This window comes from Salvia splendens, chromosome 3 (assembly GCF_004379255.2).
Source record: "Salvia splendens isolate huo1 chromosome 3, SspV2, whole genome shotgun sequence".
NCBI lineage: Eukaryota > Viridiplantae > Streptophyta > Magnoliopsida > Lamiales > Lamiaceae > Salvia > Salvia splendens.
Window position 1 is genome coordinate 9,052,533 of NC_056034.1, and position 13,768 is coordinate 9,066,300.

General features: G+C 35.8%; 3 protein-coding genes across 3 annotated transcripts; all 3 read right to left on the reverse strand.

The window, feature by feature from the left end:
- Positions 1-175: 175 nt before the first annotated feature.
- Positions 176-1,525, reverse strand: LOC121793876 (peroxidase 6-like). Its single transcript, XM_042191901.1, has one exon. It carries the CDS (start codon positions 1,347-1,349, stop codon positions 351-353), a length of 999 nt encoding a protein of 332 aa, XP_042047835.1. The 5' UTR covers positions 1,350-1,525; the 3' UTR covers positions 176-350.
- A 349-nt stretch (positions 1,526-1,874) lies between these two features.
- On the reverse strand, positions 1,875-6,187 carry LOC121794763 (chaperone protein dnaJ 16-like). Its single transcript, XM_042193094.1, has 11 exons — positions 5,688-6,187; positions 5,113-5,236; positions 4,929-5,011; positions 4,707-4,818; positions 4,517-4,621; positions 3,611-3,661; positions 3,026-3,115; positions 2,824-2,932; positions 2,582-2,730; positions 2,449-2,502; positions 1,875-2,361 (listed from the first exon to the last, which is right to left on the reverse strand). The coding sequence occupies exons 1-11, from the start codon at positions 5,822-5,824 to the stop codon at positions 2,134-2,136; spliced, it is 1,242 nt and encodes a 413-aa protein (XP_042049028.1). The 5' UTR covers positions 5,825-6,187; the 3' UTR covers positions 1,875-2,133.
- A 2,185-nt stretch (positions 6,188-8,372) lies between these two features.
- Positions 8,373-9,065, reverse strand: LOC121796526 (zinc finger protein GIS2-like). The gene has a single exon (XM_042195359.1). It carries the CDS (start codon positions 9,063-9,065, stop codon positions 8,373-8,375), a length of 693 nt encoding a protein of 230 aa, XP_042051293.1.
- Between the last annotated feature and the right edge of the window lie 4,703 nt (positions 9,066-13,768).

Genomic DNA, 13,768 nt, shown 5'->3' on the forward strand with positions numbered 1-13,768 from the left:
TTTGGCTGAATGGTTGGTGTGGCTATTTGTTGAGGATTGTCTCGGATGTTGTAATGTAGCTGGGGATATGGTGATACTTTGCTTAGCCCGTCTATATATAATCATGGAGTATTTGTTAATGACTCTTTTGCTTACTGCTTTTTTTGACCTGAGCAATTTTTTTGTTATAAAAAAATTGAAGACTGAAAATTTAGTGCTCGAGATATATTGCCGTGTGATGTGTACATATTTAAGTAGTCTTTACTACGTACTTCATGTCTCTGATAAACAAACATGTATTTTTGCTTTTTCATCATGTTTATACATATATTTAAAATACAAGAAGCCAAAAACAGTAGAATGAAATAAAATCAATTTGGAGTGTCACACCTCCTCCTTACCTCCCCCTGATCCCCAGTCTTGACATCAAGCATGCCCACCTTCTCCATAGCCTTGGCGAAATCCTTGAAGAATTTGGTCCCATCCTTGGCGTACATATCCACGAACGGCTTCGTTCGTGGATCCGACACCAAGATCTGATCGCTCGCCAGCAGACCAAACCCATTTTGCAGATTCACATAATACGCATTGTCGAACTTCCCAGCCGTCATGGGGTCGTTGAAGGCGGCTAAAGTAGGGTCCTTCTTGTATCCGGCGCAGAGCTTGCGGAGGCCTTCCGCGTAGGCAGGGTTCATGGAGGGGTCGTGGTCCTGCGTGGCGCTGAAGTTGAAGATCCGGGAGGCGAACTCGGTGCAATGGGAGAAGCCGATGGTGTGGGCCCCGGAGAGCGTGACCATCTCCTGCACGGAGAATCCCTTGGCGGCGAAGATGTCGATGATCTGTGTGACGGACATGTTGGGGCGGGCGATGTGGCCCTCCACGTCGTTGGCGTGGGCGACGCGGCTGTCGCGGCGGCCGAGGGGGACGGGGTAGAAGGGGCCGCCGACCATGGTGATGAGGTCGCGGGTGGCCTCGGCGAGGATGTCGGAGCAGGAGGTGACGCCGGGGCACTCCACCTCTAGGCGGGTCTTGGCTCGGATGACCACGTCGAAGGCGTCGCCGGGGAGGGAGTGGTTGATGTCGTGGTCGCGCTCGGAGGCGTGGGAGGAGGAGGGGGAGATCAGGAAGAGGGAGGCGTCGCACCCGCCCACCACGCAGTCGTGGAAGAAGAGGCGGAGGACGCCGGCCGCGGACGAGGGGACAGCCAGCTGCTTGTCGGTGGTCACATCTTGGATGATCTTGGCGAAGTTGGGGCACGTCTTCGCGTAGAAGTCTGTTTTCAGCTGCGGCGGCCGCGGCTGCAGCGTGTTGGGGCGGGATTGGACGAGGACGAGGAAAGGGAGGAGTAAGAGGAGGAGTGGTGGCGACATTGTTTGGTGTTGAAGATAGTGGTGGTGAATTGTTTTTTTACCAACTCATGGATTCAAGGGAATTCATTAACAACCGAATTTCGCTCTTTTTCACCCATCTCTTTCCTCAGCAACTCAACCAACCATCTCTTTCTTTTTATTTACTTACACTATTTTTTTTTTTATTTTTCTAAGAATCTGACAGACATTGGTACTTTTCGAAAGGAAACAAGTAGTTTTTCAAATGTGTCGAATATATTATTGTAAAAAACGAATTTAACTAACTACTCCATTTGAAAGATGGTACTCCCTGTTTTTGAGATGATTTTGGATATACTAAAATTTAGTCGAAAAAAATCTTGAGAATGAAGGGTCTGTTTCAACTTTCTCCTCACAATCCAATACTGGTATTTTATATTTTGGTTTAAAGTTGAATGAAAATATAGAATTAAAGTAATTGTGGCATCAAAGGCAACGCTTCTGCCTGAATTTTCCAATTGTGCACCAAAGGCAACTCGACATAAAATTGGGACATCAACAGAATGGTAAGGGTCTTCAAAAGCACAAGATAGATAGATTGTGTAATATTCCAACGTGACAAAATTTCCAATTCTATGTTACCTGTGACAAATGACAAATTTTACATCTCGATTGCTATGTAGCAACCTTTAACAAGGAGTAGATAAAAATGCATCCAAGAGAATGAATTAAACTCGTTCAATATACTATATAATACAAGACAATCTTCAGCTGGAAGACCATACAAAGAAACAGACTGATGAGAGACAAGTAATAGTATTATTACTCAATCCATTCCACAAGGCTTCTTTTTGTCTCCCTTTAGGTGAAGGTTGTACCATTTCTTCTTTTTCGACCTCTCTCCTCTCGACTGCTTCTTATCCTTCCCTTGGCAATCATCACCCTCCTTCACTGTGGCTTTATTCTTGCTTCGACTACTACTGCTGCGCTTTATTTGTGGAGCAGTTGTATATGAAGCATGTATCTCGTTCCTCTGTTGGAGAAGCTCGTCAATCTGCAGAACCACAACTTTTCAAATAGTACTAAGATACAGGTGTTGCTCCCTACATATAGTAGTGGTTTTAACTCAGGCATTACTTACAGCTTGCATTTCTTGAGCGTATCTACTTGTCATCTCGGTGAATTGAGCGAGCACCTGTTAACAATAACGTACAGAAGTAAGTTCCCATGTACCTCGCCATAAAGTGCGAGTTCAGATTAGTCTAACAACAAACCTCTCTATATTCGGTTTCAAATTTGGAAAGCTCCACTCTTTTTGACAATATTTGAGCTTCAACAGATCTAAGGTCCTCCTTCTCTTCAGAAAAGATTTCAGCAGAAAGAATTTCTACAGTGTAGCTTACACTTTTGAAAAAATTATCACCTGCAAAATAATTTGAAAAGCCCAACAGACCTGAGCAGTCGTCTCTTTCAGGTAAAGATAGATATGGAAACAAATTTCAAGGACAAGTCTTACCATAAACTGCAAAATAATGGTTGCCGGCTTTGAGTTCAGTTATTTCAAAGGGCTGAAATCCATCCAGCTTTCTAAAGAAAGCAGCATCTGGATCTTTTACAGCAGTCGCCTGAAATCAGTAGAAGTTATGTGAAATTATGAATGAATTAAGAATAGAAGCGGAGGGTTCACGCATGCAGTTGAGCATACCCGATTTACTTACAGAGTTATGGGCAGGGTCCATTCGATAAACAGGGAACCCAAGAAAATACATCCCAGCAGATGTAACCTTCCCTGCTTTTGAACTATCCTCCTATAAACAAAAATTAAGCACGACTAAAGTTATGAGAATAGAACACCAAATCAAAAATAAATTGCAAGAAAATACCACATTCTAAATGGACAAAAGTGCAAGCCTAGTGCCATGTAAACCAAAAACCAATGACTAGTCCGAAAGACCAAAGTAGTCCAAGAGGAGAGGTTTGATTTTATTCTGAGCATGTATTCCAGGAAAGGGACATGGAAATAACCAATCCAGAGAAAAATAAGTACCATAAATTTCATTTCAGAAAAATATTAATAAAACTATTTCATTTTAATAATACAACTATATGGCAGTCTTTTTATCAGGATAAATGTGGCAAGCTTCCCAGGGGTTCATATCACATTTATTGAAACCAATGAAAATTTATTTATTTATTTATTTATTTATTAAAGTAATAATACACTTCTCCCGGGGAACTGCAAGATTAGAGACTGAATTATACATCTGATTAAAAAGGTCTACACAGAACTAGGAGAAATAAACCTGTAAAGCAAGGCATAGTCCACCATTCTCTTCCTGATCAAAGTACAATAGCTGAAAAAGACCAACATGGATACATTAAAGCAGCAGGAAGCATATTATTACACCACAGGAAAAGGTTATAATGAGCTGGAGAATTAAAGCAAATTAAAAACTGGTTAGCATAATTTTGGAAGAATACAGGTTACCCAATAGCATGACCTGTCACCGCAAATGAATGGAAGACCAGGGCATTTTGTAAGGATATTTTTCTCTCCACATTTAATAGAAGTTAGTAGTAGTAGTAGTAGTAGTATTTATTTTATGGTGGCCGTGGCTAAGATACTACTTTGTCATGAAAAGTTGCTGTTATTTTTACCTAATTATATGAGTTTTAGTATTTCATAACATATGAGATGAAGGAAAGATGAAAATATTTCAGAAGACATGGACACAGTTCACGTCTTCTCACAAATATAAATACAAACCTATTGTTGGATTATGTTTGTTATTTATAGAGTAAAATGAGTTTGAAGCCAAAAAATTCCAATAAAATACAATTATGCAATTTCAGCACAAACAGTAATAAGCATTATGCTGTCTAATGCCCAAGAAAGCCCAAGCTAAGGCTGCATAGAGTTAGCATCTAACATTTAGTTAATAGTATTAACTAGCTACACACAAAAGCTAATAATAAATTAATTCTGTATAAAAAACTAATGCAACTCCCATTTCCAAGAATCTCCACTTATAACGGATGAGAAGACACAATTTCTCAATAACAAAATTGAACGAGAATGATATAAAGCACAACTGAGATATTAGGATATGTCATAATCATTTTCAGATGTTGCATAATAATTTTAAGAAAAACTGAACAACATTTTCCATTCTCTAGACAAAGCTGTAAACTGACTAGAATATATATACCTTAAATTTGCTCTTATCTGATGAAGAAACTCGGCAAACAAGTCCGGCCTGTGCTTCCTTTTCTGTTATGGTTACAGAATAAAAGTGAGCACATTGCTTCTCAACCTGTTGGGAGAAGAAGAATGTATTAGTTTAAACAGAAAAAAATATAAGTATAATATTGCTTACTAATTTAGGGAGATGATTATACCTTCCTGCACAAAGATTGTCCCAGCAGGAGTGGACGAATTGATACTGCCCCATTTAGTGCTTCCTCCAGAACAGTGGCCGATACAGTAGTCTTGATAGGAACTCCGAGTTTACTGATCGCCCAATGAAGTACAGTTTATTTAGGTAAATCAAAAATATAATCCAATAGTTCACAACAAGATTGAAAACATAATAAACAAACTCATTATAAATACCAACCAACCTAAAAATTGCAGCAAACATCGTATTAACAGTTCCTAAACTTGAAAGGTCAAGTTCCAGTTCTTGGCTTTCTGATTCGACAGCCTGAAAAAGGATAAGACATACAACTTCAAGACTGTTCAAACAATCAACTAATTAAGGTTCACATTAAATCCTTAGGCTGGGTTGAGTTCACAAACACTAACCTCAAAACCTGCTGTGTCATACTGCCGCCTTTTATCCGTATCAGACAAAATGTTATATGAGAAAGTGACATCTTTGAACATATCCGCAGCTGTAACATCGTTTGCATTTTTGTCTGGGTGGTACCTACATTTTGTAATACAAACATAACCAACACATAATCGACCCTGAGAAATGCTTCTCAGCATACAACACACATTTAGCAACGAAATTGGATCTATAGGAACCAAACAATACAGTGGAGACAGAGCATCTCATCATTATTTGTTAGATGAATGGTTTGGGAGAGAGAAGACCAATTTTCCTGCATGTTTCATGATCCGTCTTACTGGCTACAAACGGAACATCATACTTTTTGTAATAAAATAAATCATACCCTGAATCACTACCAAATTTAAATGTTGAAAATGGAAATTAGGCAATGGAGAAACATAATAATGCTATATGTCATCCAGTATATCTTAAATAGCTGATATTCATATCAAAACATAACTACAGAGGTGAAAGAAAGCACAACTCAATAATTTATAGCTGGATTTCAACATTAAGCGAAGATCAGAGGAGTAAGTTAACATACTTTAAAGCCAACTTCCGGTAGGCACTCTTAATTTCCTGGTCGGTAGAATTTCTGTTCACCCCCAAAACCTCATAGGGGTCTCTCCGCAGCTGCTTCTCCCCATCCCCTTTCTCAGATTTAGATTTTTGCCCCGGCATTTTCTTTATATGCAAACAAAATAATGAATCAAAGAGGAACAAAACCCAACCAAAGGTCGAATCCTGAATCCATTATACGGATACCCTCATTCTGCTAAGAAATATGAGAAAATTTTCAAAATTTCAAATGGAGATATTGAGCTGAAACACACATGTCCGAAAACCCTAAATGAAGAAATTGACTTTAAAACATTTCAAATTGGAAACTATTCAGAGAAATTGAGACAAAATGCATGATTTTAATCGGAGGAGATAATTTTTTTAAGAAAACCCTAAGCAACAGAGCTCAATAGCTGGAGAAAATGGAGGGTAAATTAGGTGGCTTTTTCTGTTTTTTAGTTTCTTGTTTTCTTTTGATATAATATGAGGTAGCTGTTTAAAATTCAAATTTATTGCTAGCGCTTGCTACCATGCGCCGTGTGGAGAGTATCGTGCGCATCCTGGCGCATACAACCCCTGGTTCACTTTTCTAGTACTATAATATTAACCTTGTTTTTTAGAATTTTTAATAAAGGTAATTAATTTATTAATTGATGATTTGGTGAATGCATATGGAGATAAGTGAAGTAGATCGGATTCGTAAGCATAATTGATGAGAAAAAGGTAAGACATTAATATCGTAATTAATTGGTGTGGTGATGAGAGTGACTGATTTTTGACCTCTTAATTACTCATTACTCATACGATCGCGATCGCTAATTGTCTCATAATTATGCTACAGCCTAAATATCATGAAATTTATTTTCATTTGTTTTTTAAAAATCTCATGGAAATTCTAAATATTAGAACTTGAAATTGAAATTCAATAAAAATATGGGGCAAAGATCAATTGAAAATTGGTAGAAGAAAAATCATGCCTGCAACTAATATCATGACATATTTGATAAAATGCTATAAATTTGATAGAGTTGTTTTTATTATAATATTTCTATATTATGTTTCAGTAAATATTCATTAAGGGTTAATTAGTGAAGTCCAGTTTTTTTTTTTGTGTATTGTGACAAATAGAAAAAAACTCTATACTACTAGTAATAATTCAATACAACAATTTATTTCGCAATAAATGCACCTGTCTATATAAATAATTGAATACTACTCTAGTACAATAAAGTGTAGAAGTGGTTTGATGATTGGGCCACTTTGATTGATCGTAGGCCCTCTAACGCAAACGCTGGCCTATTAAACATGTTAGCTCGACTACTATATAAACGGGCCAATAAATTATATAGGCCCAAGAAATCAATCATTAATTAAATATTGGTCCCAAGAAATCAATCATTAATTAAATATTGTTCCAATTAATTTTACAATTTAAAAAAGTTCATTCGGCCTGTAAAGTAGCTGTCAATTTGCTCCCTTTTCTTTAATTGGTAAGTATATATACATACTAGAGTTGCTATCGATGGCATGCACTAAATGTATCACATGGGACGTATTAGTTTCAGTTTGCAATCACAAAGCTCTTATCTTAAATTTATTGACGATAAATCCGGCTTGATTGATAAAATGTTTTCCTTCCAACCAAAAAGGTAAATGAGGAACAATTATTAATCTTTTAAAAAACAATATCAATATCAAGTGACATATTGATATATATGCACCAACAAAACCACAAAATGAATTTACTGTACGTATCTCTATTGTTGGGGAAAATGAGATTTGTAGGATTTGACCTTAAATCTCTAAGTTCATACCTTGGATGTCTCGGTATGAGTTTTTTTTAGATAGAGATTGGATCATAATTATATCGATATATATCTCAATCGTTTGAAATCAGAGTTTTGAAATTTTTATATTTATATGTTATGCTATAGCCTATACTTATAAGTCTACCTTTTCCTTATTTTCCGTGAATATTAAAACCAGACCAAGTCGAATGTTGTACGGATGCATAAATAATAGTCTTACATATATAGTGTGATCGGAGAATGCTTCATGATCTGATGGGTGTAGCTTAACTACCAGCAACCTTATTTTTTAAGCATGTATTATTATAACTATTCTGAAAAATTATTAATTATTGTTGTTGTGCTATATGGCATATATCAATTACATACCATATGCTATTTCACACACAAATATAATATAATATAATATTACTTTAATAGGCAACATTTAATTGAAATTTCCTTCCATATTAAGACATGGGGTAACTACGAATTCACATCTCTCGTGTGTTTTCCATCCATTATTAAAATAATACCAGCTATAAAAGCAAGAAAAAAATTCGCTGATTATTTTTGCGTCTCCATATTGTTAAATAAAGAATACTCCATTGCTATATAGATTAATATAGCGTCATAACATAAAATAAAAACGATCGTATATAATCATAACAAAGCAAAAAATGGCATTCAAAACTTGATCATAAGCAACGATGCATCTTTTTCATTAATTAATCATATTCCTCTTCAAATTAAAGAGCTGCACAGTTGCAAACCCTAACTTAAAAGATAAATATTGGGCTTTCACACCCCTAATTTTGAAGAAGAATTAGGCCCTATCCCTATATATATAGATATAGAAAGAAAGAAAGTAACGTATAAATTCAAATTGTAGACTGCAAACTCAACCCTAATTGAAGATCCAAATTCTTCCTGGTACAATTCTTATTTGAATTAGGCAAGGATGAACCCTTGTTGATTATGAGGGGCCTCGTTGAAGCATGCGTGAGATTAAACGCACGCGTGTCTTGATGAAGTGAAACACGGTCAACCCCGGCCCATGATCTTGAGATCTCGGGACCGCTAAAGCTGATCTGCGGCTGCTGATCCTCGTAAGCCGAAAATTCGGGAGGATGGGATGATGGATCGTAAAACCATGCAGAATTTGATCCATAACTATTTTGATTATTGTTGTTGTAGTAAAAAGGTTGAATGTAGCAATTGATGCTGGCCTTTCTTGCTTGAAGCTGCAGCCTCTTTTTCCTCAGCCTTTCCTTCTTGTGTGCATTTTGGTGCCCTCCTAAAGCTTGGGAGTTTGCAAACACCTTCAAGCAGTATTGGCAGTCGAACTTCCTGTCCTCCGCCTCGGGGCCGCCCTCGGTGGGGCCCGCTTTGTCGGTCACAGTGGAGGAGCCTGACGAGTTGACACTCTCGTCGCGCTCTGACCATCCTTTGTTGTTGTTGTTGTTGTTGTTGGCATCGTGATCAGATTGATCGAGCTCGACTCCAAATAGCTTTAGCTTTTTATTGCAATTGGAATTTTCTTGGGAGGAAGAGTAGGCACTATTTTTACCCATGATCTTGATTTGAAATAGTATTGATGAATTTGAGAAGGGAGAGTTTTTTTTTGGGGTTTTGGAAGGTGTGTGTTAAAATGATAATGTTGTGCCCATTCTTATATAGCAAAGTAATATGCTAGTGGTTATAGAGTATGCATTGTATCTCCAAAATAGGAATAGTTTTAATAATTGTATAGGAAAGAAAGGTCAACAAAAAATAAAGGATAAAAAAGGAATAGTCAGATAAGGGAAGTTAATTTGTCTGATGCAAAGATATTGTTTAATAAACGGTACACTTGAAGCTTTAATTTTTTTCTTCCCACCAAAGAGGATTCAGTCATGTGTGTCTAATTTAAGAAAGAATTCCATGTTTCGTAACCACTTTAAATAAATTATTTTAAGTGTACAGTTATGGTACCACTTGATCAAATTCAAAAAAATTTACACAAATATTCCATGCTTAGAGAGGTGGAAAAATGGGTTAACTTTTATTAAAATAATCGTGAATATAATTATTTAATGGGGGAAAAAGTCAAAAGAAAGATGGGGATGCAATCACCTGGAAGGATGGCGATCTAGCTTTGCAACAAATCTACCACACTCTACTAAAAAATTCATTAAAAAATATTACTTTGATTGACCAACTAATTAGTGGGTTCATGGATAAATCATTTATTCTCTAACCAAAGCTAATAAACAAACTAGAAAAATCTTGATTAACTAAATATGTTCAGGTGTCAAGTCCCATCCTCTACAGTCCACACATTACAATATTATTGATTGATTGATTATCACTGTAGGTTTTGATTATTCAGCACTTAACCGAAGGTTCGTCATGATAATCCACACTCTAATTCCGCAATAAATAAATCAAAGAAAATTAATGGCAAATATAATCTTGGATGCATTAATTAAAAAAAAAGTGGGTTAGAGCTAGAGTAGTTCGCTAAACAAAGGAATATCAAGAAGTGAGCAATGATGTAAGAAAAAATTATATATAATTTAATGATTAAGGTCTTCAACCAAATCTGAGCAAATCTTCTTAGAGCAAGCAAAACCTTATATTTTATGCCCCAAAAGCATATGTTTAAGGTGAATCCAGTCATCATCTTGTATTAATCAAATGAATTTGGGTTGGACAGTTGTTGACATTTGGACCCACATAGGTTTGGCTTTGGGGGCATGTATATAAATAAATTTAGATTGTGTTGTTATTCCATTGTCTCTTAATATATCTTCAAGGTGGACTATATCTCCACCGATAAATCTTCTCATTCTCATCAATTATAATTTAAATTCCCACTTTGTTTATTTAGTGTTTATTCACCCTTTTTCTAGTTTGTTCCCAATTGCTTTTTTTCGCTCCGGCTTTAGAGAAGAAATTCTAAATAGGCATGCTATTCTCAATCATTTTGAATTACAGTATTCACTATTTAATTAATTACATATATACAGTGAACTGATATTCTCCGTGGCCGGTTGCACCAATTCTTTTGATTAATCAAATCTAATAATCAATAATATATTGGCAATTGCATTTTCTCATTCACTATTCTCTTCAATCAAGTGTTGTTTCAATTATATTTTCTATCAATACATTTGTTCTTGGTTTAGGGAAGTCTAAGGAGAGGTAGCTAGGGTTAGGGTGGGCAATTTTCTCTTGATTGATTTCTTCTCATTTTCCTCAATCTAATCTTAATTTGATAGAAAAAGGTGGGCCATTGTGGTCCTCCTCCCCAAGAAGCTAATTTTCATATTCATTGTATCATAGCGTTTTGGGTAAAATAAAAAAAAAACATGAAGTAACAAATAAATAGAAATATTAAGAGTCAGTTTTGGAAGATCCTGATTTGATATGATATAGCATTGATATGTTCGATTGAATTTAATTGATGAAAGCCGTCCAAACATCAAACTAATCATGTCTTTGCTGATAATTAGCATTTATGAAGTAGTTAATTATACATGTAATCTTATCGCTTGGAAGAGAAGTATATCGCTTTGGAAAAGTTGCATCATATAGTAGTATGTTTTTTTGTCCTACTTTCCCAAACTCAATTTCCTTCTCACGTAATTAATTAGTGAATAAGTTACCAAGATTAAATTGTAGGAGTAGTATTGTATTGTTATAACTGATCTAACTAATTATTATTCCCTCCCAAGATAGATGTAAAATATAATATCATTTGGTAATTAAAACACTATAAGATGATTTATTAATCAAGATTCTTAATTATAGGCATTCTGAAACTTTAAAATCAAATATCGTCAAATAATTGGTGCATGGTTGTCTTTTAACTTTAGTGTTCGTAGATGGTACATCACATAAAAGTGATAGTGTTATGCCCTCCCAGTAGGATTTATTCTAAATTAATTAGCAAACAATCTTATTTTGAAGAAATCTGAAAGTAAAAATAACACAGTAGGATTTATGGGTATATATACTACTATGTAGTATTTAAGTAGTAGTAGTAGTAGTAGTATTATTTGTAAGCTTCAAGTTGAATAATACAATCGGCCAAATTTAAGAATTTTAAAAATAGCGTACTTCAATCTATTTTCAATACGACCTCTATGAAATACGTAGTAATCTCTAATTATATAATTTTCATATAGTACATTTCTCCATTCATGACAGTAACTTGATACCGAAATTACTAAATTATATTCATACATTACATATGTAAGAACAAGTGAACAACTTCAAATTATCTTTTATTGCATTGGCGCATTGTTATCTAAATGAATATCCATTTACCCACTCGTCAATCAAGCAAAGTTATTGGCTAATTTTTGTAGTTGGTGTTCGAGTCAATGCAGGTACAGAGTATTGAATTTTTCTACGATTATTATTATTGATTACGTTTAAAATTAATGCTAATTATCAACAAGGATGAAATTTGAAATTAAGAAAGCCAAGATTGACACTTAACTGCACTAAATAAAACTAGGGATTAAAGTTGATGGGAGGAGAATCTTTTGTGATAAATTAAGAAAATAAAAGAAACGAAGGACATTTTAGATGAGGACGTCGTCAATTTAAAATAATAATCTAGTTATTAATGTTAAATTGGTAATCAACTGTTTGAGGTTTTGTCCTGTGTGGAGATGTTCGAAATCGCAAAACGCACTTGAAATTCCTTCCCCATTTGCCTGTCAAAACTCTACCCCTTTTTTTTTTTTTTACTAACACGTCTATCTCTCAAAAATCAGTTCACATGATGCACATATATATCGATTGATAGTTCTATATATAGACAAAAAAAATAGGCCTATTAATTTGATCGTGTTATATTTAATTACCTTTTATTTTAATCTTTTGGAACCATTAGTGATTACAGTTATACACCATAAGAGCATCTGCAACGGTGGACGGACGACGTCCGTCCGTCCGTGCCGCTGGAACGGACGAGCTCTGCCGCTGCTGCGCTCGTGCCGCTGGCACGGCGCTGCTCGCTGCATCGAGCACGTCCGTGCCAGCGAGCAGGCGACGTGGCGAGCAGCGATTGGGCAACGGCATAGCCGTTGCCTTTGAATTTTTTTATTAAAAATCGGTTTTTAATTAAAAAAACCGATTAAAAATAAAAAAAATATTTTTTCACTTCCCAAAAAAATATATCCATTTTTTACCACTTTTTTATTTTTTATTTATTTTGTTCCCCCCAAAAATACACATTTTCAACTATAAATACCCCTACTTTCACACCCAAAAATTCACACCAAACTAGACAATTCTCATCTTCATTCTCCCATATCCATTCTCAATCTTTCTTCCACTCCTACAACATAACAATGTCCGGCCAAGGCGATAACCCCCCGTGCTCCCACGGTTGGAACCCCGAATGGTTCGGTTCACAACCGTTTCCTAGTCCGGAAACGGAATATTCGGCGCCTCCTCAAACCCAAAGTTCGGGCGTTCCGGGTGGCTACCGGCCCCTCCTCAAACCCAAAGTTCGTTTTTATTTTATTTGTCATTTGTAATATTATTTAGGTTTTTTAATGAATTTTTAATATTATGGAAATGTTTTTGTTTAATTGAATTTTAAATTGAATTGTGCTCGTCCTTGCGGAAGAACACAGTTGTGGGTGTTGTGCTCTTGCTAAAGAACAGGCAGAAAAAGTGGCGCCGGGCCCACAGCCGTGCTCGCTGGCAAGAGCACGGTTGTGGGTGCTCTAATGCCTCTGATTCTTATTCCAATTTTATCCTCCGAAATAAGAACCGACATTATTTAGAGAGATATAATACTTTTTATTTATTCTGAAAATAATAGGAAAATTTTCCCAATATATTGCAAACCTTTTCATGAACCAAACATAAATCTTACCTGTATACTATAATATTCGCTAATTCAATCAATCTTGATAATAAAGAGGGTACTAATGTGATATAAAATCCATCCAATCTCTCACTCTCTTACACACACACACACATGTGCGTATCAGTGTATGTGTGTGTCTAATGGTAATTGGATTATGCAAGAATGTGCATACAACAGTGTTTAATATAGAGCATGACAAGTGCAAATCTATCAACTATCCACTCGAATTAGTCAACATGTTACCAAGTGAAACATAAGCCGGTACGTACCCACTGCAATCACTCAACAAAATAGTACTCATCTTCAAACAGAAATAATGTTATCACTTGGTCACAATAAATCCATGTAAATATTTAATTGCAATTTCTACACAACAATAATCACCACCGTTTTTCGTTTTCC